The sequence below is a fragment of the Protobothrops mucrosquamatus genome, unplaced genomic scaffold (genome assembly GCF_001527695.2).
Source record: "Protobothrops mucrosquamatus isolate PMUCROS unplaced genomic scaffold, P.Mucros_1.0 scaffold3954, whole genome shotgun sequence".
Taxonomy (NCBI): Eukaryota; Metazoa; Chordata; class Lepidosauria; order Squamata; family Viperidae; genus Protobothrops; species Protobothrops mucrosquamatus.
In genome coordinates, this window is record NW_015389895.1 from 20,655 (window position 1) to 28,421 (window position 7,767).

General features: G+C 50.7%; 1 protein-coding gene across 1 annotated transcript in view; it reads right to left on the minus strand.

The window, feature by feature from the left end:
• CPD (carboxypeptidase D) overlaps window positions 1-7,767 on the minus strand; it is a gene marked incomplete at its 5' end in the record, with an annotated part of 38,380 nt that overhangs the window by 11,074 nt on the left and 19,539 nt on the right. The window contains 4 exons of the mRNA XM_015827798.1: window positions 1,182-1,192; window positions 1,342-1,483; window positions 2,412-2,607; window positions 6,193-6,504. Of these exons, the coding sequence (XP_015683284.1) occupies window positions 1,182-1,192; window positions 1,342-1,483; window positions 2,412-2,607; window positions 6,193-6,504 (661 nt within the window). The remainder of the gene's footprint in view (window positions 1-1,181; window positions 1,193-1,341; window positions 1,484-2,411; window positions 2,608-6,192; window positions 6,505-7,767) is intronic.

Consider the following 7,767-nt stretch of genomic DNA (forward strand, 5'->3'; position numbering starts at 1 on the left):
GGGGGGGGGGGTCCCTTAGTGCTCTCTGAGCTTGGCTCTTTGCTTGCAGGTATTTTGCCACGTCTTTTTTGATGGAAGGGAGGGGGGTTTGTGCAATGGAGGAAAAGGGGAGGAGGGGGACGAACCGTGGGGTCCTTGGTGCTCTCTGAGTTTTGGCTGGTTTTTTTGCAGATGTCTCATTACCCATTAGCCAACTTGGTAACATCATCGGGGCTAGGAGGGTGTGAGTTTTGCTGTCTTATTTATATACAGTAGTTTAACTTGCCGGTCTTGGGGGTTAGGGTAGTCCCTTGAGTAGGCTGTTGGTTAATACTTGATTGTTTCTCAGGTGTGAACCCCTGCTTTTTTGGGTGTTAATTGCAGGGGACTGCTGAGGGCAATACTCTCAACCAGGGGTAGGCAACCTTGGCTCTTTGATGACTGGTGGACTTCAACTCCCAGAATTCCTGAGCCAGCATGGCTCAGTATGGAAACCTCTCCCTTTCCCCTCAGCATGGCTGGCTCAGGAATTCTGGGGGTTGAAGTCCATGAGTCATACAAGAGCCAAGGTTGCCTACCCCTCCTCTAAACCAGGGGTAGGCAACCTTGTCTCTTTTATGACTCGTGGACTTCAGCTCCCAGAATTCCTGAGCCAGCTGTGCTGGCTCAGGAATTCTGGGAGTTGAAGTCCACACGTCATAAAAGAGACAAGGTTGCCTACCCCTGCTCTAAACAATACTCAACCAATACTCTAAACAAGGAATTATCATCTCAGACATATAACCAAGATTAGGCTGTTGTTTACTGCAACAGCCTAATCAAGGATCTACCAAGGAGAAAACAACAACCCCACAAATGCTGACAGGACAAGCTAAGATACATAATCAGAGAGCCAACCTCACTCCTTCCTATCACTCAAGATGTTCCCTAGCTAGATAATGGAAACGTCTGCAAGAAAACAAACAGGCTCAGAAAGAATTAAGGATTCCACAGTTCAATCCTGGCCTACATATATTCTCTTCTGTTGGTCTTATTTCAATCTGCAATGACAACCCACTTGCTGTGCAACTCTGGGCGACTGACAGGGTTAAAATAAATCCAAATTCTTAAGAACACACTGTGTGAGGGACAAGCTACCCTCCAAACATTAAAAACTATATCAACTGAACAAACAAAACCACTGGTAAGGTATCCAGCCACACCGGAGTAAAACCTGAATTACGCGTTAAGAACAAGTGACCCAGGGTTAATCTCTGCATGTTAAAACAATCAAATCACCCAGGGGGAATCAGAGGAATGGAACTTTCTGGCCTTCCCTGGTGCAGACAAAAGTGCAGCCCAGAAAGGTAAATATTAACCTGCTCTTACTTGTGAAATCGGTGTCCAGATCTTTGCCGTTGGCATTGGTCTGCCCCAGCTTGGAGGTACAATCGCCTTCCTGGGCAATCTCGCGCCCGTCTGGATTTAGGGACGGCACAATCACGATTCTTGTCTTCTCAATCAGCTGGGGGGAAAAAAACAAATACCCAACAAAAAAATAAACCATTTCATGTAATAATAATAATAATAATAATAATAATAATAGTAGTAGTAGTAGTAGTAGTAGTAGTAGTAGTAGTAGTAGTAGTAGTAGTAGTAATAAAGTTGGAAGGGACCTTGGAGGTCATCTAGTCCAGCCCCCTGCTCAGGCAGGAAACCCTATCTCATTTCGGACAAATGGCTGTCCAGTCTCTTCTTAAAAACTTCCAGTGTTGGAGCATTCACCGCTTCTAGAGGCAAGGAGTTCCACTGGTTAATTGTTCTAACTGTCAGGAAGTTTCTCCTTAGTTCTAGGTTGCTTCTCTCCTTGGTCAGTTTCCACCTGTTGCTTCTTGTCCTGCCTTCAGGCGCTTTGGAGAATAGCTTGACTCCCTCTTCTTTGGGGCAGCCCTTGAAATACTGGAAGGCTGCTATCCTGTCCCCCATGGTCCTTCTCTTCGTTAAACTAGACATACCCAATTCCAGCAACCGTTCCTTATATGCTTTAGCCTCTAGTCCCCTAATCATCTTTGTTACTCTTCTCTGTATTCTTTCTAGAGTCTCAACATCTTTTTTACATCGTGGTGACCAAAACTGGATGCAGTATTCCAAGTGTGGCCTTACCAAGGCATTGTAAAGTGATATTATCACTTCACGTGATCTTGATTCTATCCCTCTGTTAATGCAGCACTGGGTTGGCCTTTTTGGGCAGCTGCAGCACACGGCTGGCTCCTATTTAAGTGATTGTCCAGTAGGACTCCGAGGTCCCTCTCACAGTTACTACTATTGAACAAGGCTCCCCCCTATACTATACCTGTACATTTGGTTTTTCTTACCTAAAGGCCACAATTAAAGGCCACAGGTGATAAAGGGGGCCATAGTTGCCCACCTTAAGATGCTTGCAGGTGACCCACCTTTGTGATAGCCGCGTTTTTTTTGTAGTTCATGCAGAGGAACTCTGCCAGTGCCAGGAGCAGCTCGGTACCGACAGGGGCATTGCCATGGATGCCGGCAACAAAACGGATCTTCGGTTCTTCTGGCTCAGACTGATTGGGTTTGTTAGAGATTTCCAGGGACCAGATGTGACGAATCTCCCGACTTTGGCCCAAGCTGCCAAAATAAAAGAGAGAGTAGAAGTCTACTGGCTGCTTTTTAAAAATAGAGGTGGCGATTTTAGGCTGCCTTTTGATTCTGCAGAAATGAAAAGCCAACATTTCCCATCATATGGAGACATTTATTGCAAGATACTGGCTCTAAAAAACCTCAAGATTGCTCCATGGGGGAAAAAGCGAGAAAAACAAACAAATGGAGGTAGTTTCCAGCTCCTTTTTTTGGTGGGAAGCTCAAGATAACAGACATTTTATTTATATATCATATTTAAGGTGTAAGCTTCTCATAGGCTTATTGCCTTTTTAAGTCGTCCCACTCTCTCCCAGGAAATATTCCCATATCTTCCCGGGATGCCAATCACATTACTAAGATTCGCAGCGACTGAATATAATAAGTATTTGGCTACTTAGCAGGACAACAGAATGTTTTTTGCTGACTTAATAATCTCATGAGGAGCGATTCGCCTTTTTCCTGATGCAGAGTGCAAATTTCAGGAAAGTTCAGCTGTCATTTTTAAGTAGGAAGCCTATCCCCAGTGATTTCCCAAACAAGTGACATAAAAGTGAAAAATGCATGGTCACTGTCTCCTATATCAAAGGAATCATTTCAGGACCGACTCCCTTCTCCATTATTAGCAAAAGAAGAAGGCTGTTGAGAAATAGAGGGGTTTAAAGCTCAATCTATCTGCAGAATACAGCATTTAGCAGTGATCACCATAGATCAGGTGCAGAGTGTTTTTTAGAACGGTGGGTACAAGAGCTTTGGACCGCATTGCTATAATCAGATCATTTTCTTTTGAATTTTCTTTCTAAAGAGCCAACATGAAACAGCCCAACCAAAGAATCTCTAAGACCACCCCCACCAGCACTGCCAGGGCAAGCCACCAGGATATAAACTGACAGCAAACGACACTCCTTACTAGCACTGATGATATTACCTAGCTGGGTCATGAAAGGTCTGGAAGAAAACCACCAAGCTCAGAGAGCATCAAGGACCCCACAGTCCTCCTCCTCCTCCTCCTCCAATCCCATTCCTATCTAGCACTGATGATATTACCTAGCTCAGTGGTGGCGAAACTATGGCACGCGTGCCAGAAGCGGCACGCGGAGCCCTTTCTGTGGGCACACACCATCGCCCCAGCACACGTGGTCTCTAAAAGTTCGCCATCACTGGCCTAAGGCCAGCCAGCCTGGAGCCGCCATTGGGGAGCCCGCCATCCCACCCGCCAGAGACCCCCTGGATCTCCCCCAACCCTGCCCAGATCCCACAGGTGTCCCTCCCCATAAGCAACATCGAGGTGGCCACGCCCACCCAATCTGCCATGATTACTGCAGCCACACCCCTCCAGTGGCCACGCCCACCCAGTCTGCCAAGCCCACTGTAGCTGCACCTGCCGAGTGGGCCACACCCACCCGGCACCCGGCGACACATAAGTGGGTTTTGGGTTGCAGTTTGGGCACTCGGTCTCTAAAAGATTTGCCATCACTGACCTAGCTGGTTAATGAAATGTCTGGAAGAAAACCACCAAGCTCAGACAGCATCAAGGACCCCACAGTCCTCCTCCCTCAATCCCACTCCTGTCTAGCACTGATGACATTACCTAGCTGGGTAATGAAATGTCTGCAAGAAAACAAGCAAGCTCAGAGAGCATCAAGGACCCCATCGTCCTCGTCCTCCTCCTCCTCCCCCAAACCCGCTCCCATCTAGCACTGATGATATTACCTAGCTCAGACACGTCAAACACAAGGCCCGGGGGCTGGATGCGGCCCGCGAAGTGGTTTCCTGTGGCCCGCGAAGCCATCCTGGAAACCGTGAGGGAACGGACCCCGCTGCCTTGGCCCTGGCCCAGGCTGGCCGGGAGCCAATGTACCATTTTGTGGTGGCCATCTATGCTGAAACGCATTCAGTCTTAGCTCCACAAGGCCGTCTGGAAACAGCGAGGAACCAGCCCCTGCCGCGTCGGCCCCGCCCCCTGGGTGCATGCTGGGGAGGGGTCCCCCTTTGTGAGGAATGAAGAAATGCACCATCGCCTGGAAGTGGCCAGCAAATGGCCCTCGCCTACTTCACCTATCCGGCTTGATGGGCTCTGCCCCGGTCCCCCCCCCTTCTGCCAGAGACCCTCAGATCTGTCCCACTCCTGCCCAGGCCCCCCACAGGCCCCCTTGACACGAATGATGTAGAGCTGGCCACGCCCACCCAGTAGGCCACACCCACTCCATCCATGCCCACCCAGTAGGCCAGTGGTGGCGAACCTATGGCACGCGTGCCAGAGGCAGCACTCAGAGCTCTCTCTGTGGGCACCCGCTCCATGCTCCAGAGATGGCAACCGTCCTCTTCAACCAGCCGCCCGCTAACTCGCCAAGGTCCCATATGGCCGGATGCATCCCAGCATCCATGCGCTTGCTGGTCTCTGTGTGCGGGGGCTGATGGTGCCAGGCCCCTGCCTCGCCCTGCGACAATGGCACCCCTGCCCTGCCTTGCCTTGACTCGCCTCACCCCGCAGGACCAGCCTCCTGCCCACCGCCCCACCCACCAGAGACCCCCCTGGATTTCCCCCAACCCTGCCCTGCCCCCACAGGTGTCCCTCCCCAGGAGCAACATCGAGTTGGCCACGCCCACCCGTCTGCCATGACCACTGTAGCCATGCCTACCCGGCAGGCCACACCCACCCAGCGGCCATGCCCACCCGGCACCCGGCGATACATAAGTGGGTTTGGGGTTGAAGTTTGGGCACTCAGTCTCTAAAACAGTGGTTCTCAACCTTTTTAGTGCCGCGACCCCAACCGGTCGTAAGTCGAGGACTAAACCGGTCATAAGTCGAGGACTACCCAACCGGTCGTAAGTCGAGGATTTTCCCTGCCCGGGAGCGCCGTGCATGCGTGGTCCCGCCCCCTGTGCCGGCCGAGGCGTAGCTGGCAAGCGGCAGAGACGGAGCAGGCCGACCACCAGCTGGCCCAGCCCAAGGGAGGTAAGGCACCCGCCGGAAAAGGGGGAAAGAAATGGCGGACAGCCTTGCTCGGCGACCCCCGTGAAATGGTCGATCGACCCCAAATGGGGTCCCGACCCACAGGTTGAGAACCGCTGCTCTAAAAGGTTTGCCATCACTGCAGTAGGCCGCACCCACCCGGCCCCCCGAGGGCAACCGCAATGCTGATGTGGCCCTCAATGAAATTGAGTTTGACACCCCTGACCTAGCTGGGTAATGAAACGTCTGCAAGGAAGCAAGAAAGCTCAGAGAGCATCAAGGACTCCACAGTCCTCCTCCTCTTCCTCCCTCAATCCCACTCCTGTCTAGCACTGATGATATTACCTAGCTGAGTCATGAAACGTCTGCAAGAAAGCAAGCAAGAAAACCACCAAGCTCAGAGAGCATCAAGGACCCCACAGTCCTCCTCCTCCCTCAATCCCACTCCCGTCTAGCACTGATGACATTACCTAGCTGGGTCATGAAACGTCTGCAAGAAAGCAAGCAAGCTCAGAGAGCGCCAAGGACCCCTCGCTTTCTTTCAAGAACCCATCTTGTGACCCAAGGATGGAACACAGCTGTGGTTTCCCAGAACGTAAAGGTCTCGTGCCGTCACGTACCTAACGAGATTGGTGATTTCGGGATAATTCAGATTCAAGCCTCTAAGGAACATGGACAGATCTTTGTAGGGGCGATAACGTGAAGGCTGAACATCAGCGGAAGAAGCCAAGAGGAGATGGTCCAAGCCGTTCTCTGCCGAGAGGTCTTTCATCAGGGTTTCGAACTCCTTGGTGACTGACCCGTTGGAGTCCGCCATGTTCACATGGGGTGCTGACCCTTCTTCAACTCTGGGGCCTTTTCGACTCAGAGTAAAGTTGACTTGCGCTGCATTGCTCTCTTCGACTTTTACTATCTTGGTCTCTGAATTATACCTTCCAAAGAAAAAAACCAGGAGGAAAATAAGAATATGAAGGAAAGAAAGAAAGACAGTTCATTCTGTCTGAGGTAATACCGTTCCTCTGAAGCAGGGCTTTTCAACCTTTTCACCCATTGTACCACTTTTAGGATAGGGCAACATCCGAGTACCACCAGTCGCCTAGCAAGGTGTCAAAAACTTGATGACCAAAAAAAAAAAGGGAAAAAGTGATGAAGTACAGGTAGTCGACTTACAACAGTTCACTTAGTGACTGCTCGAAGTTACAATGGCCCTGAAAAAAGTGCCCCCCAAGCCACAGCCGAGCAAGACACCTGCCTGCCCATCTGGTGGCGCTCTTCCTCCTGTCCGAGGTTTTCATTTTTGTGAGCATTTCTGTTGAGGATTGGCAGAGGGGGTGGGGTAGGGTGGGGGTTGGTTTTTATTCCCCCCGTCTGCTGGGTGGTTGCAGCAGGTTTTGGTCACTTCACATGACCCTGGGACACTGTGACCGTCATAAATATGAATCAGTTGCCAAGCATCTAAATGTAAATCACAAGACCCTGGAGAGGCTGCAACATTCCAGCTGATCGGCGCTTCTTCAGGGCTCAGCAGAAGCTCCAGGATCAGTGCTCAGCTCCAGCTGGACCTTGGCGCTGATCCAGGCGCTTCCACTGAGCCCTGACAGCCCTGAAGAAGGGCCGATCAGCTGGAAAGCGGCACTGATCCTGGCGCTTCCGCTGAGCCCTGACAGCCCTGCAGCTCCAGCCGTCTCTCGCTCAGGCTTGTGCGGTGCTGCCACCGGTTCAGCTCATTCCCCTCCCCCGCTACCACTTTTCTAGGATGGTCGCGTACCACCTGCCAGGTGCCAATGGACCACAGGTGGTACCCCTACCACTGGTTGAAAAGCCCTGCTCTGAAGCAAGCTTTTACCAGACCTAACAAGTAGCTCTCGATTTGCAACCACAATTGAGCCCAACATTTGTGGCTTGGCAAGATAGCGGTTAAGTGAATTTTGCCCCCTTTTATGACCTTTCTTGCCGCAGTCGTGAAATGAATTGTCAGGATAATGATTTAAAGGCTAATCAGCAGAGGTAATGTAAGCTGGATGATGCAATGACAGGAATGACACAGCAGGGTCTGCGTCTCTTTAAGAGCCTGAGTATAAAAGGGAAGGCTTTTTGCTGCTGTGTTCTCTCTCGTCCGTCTCCTGCTGTAATTGCTGTGTGCTGGGAGTTTGTTGTATTTATTTATTATTTATTTATTTATTATTTAAATTTCT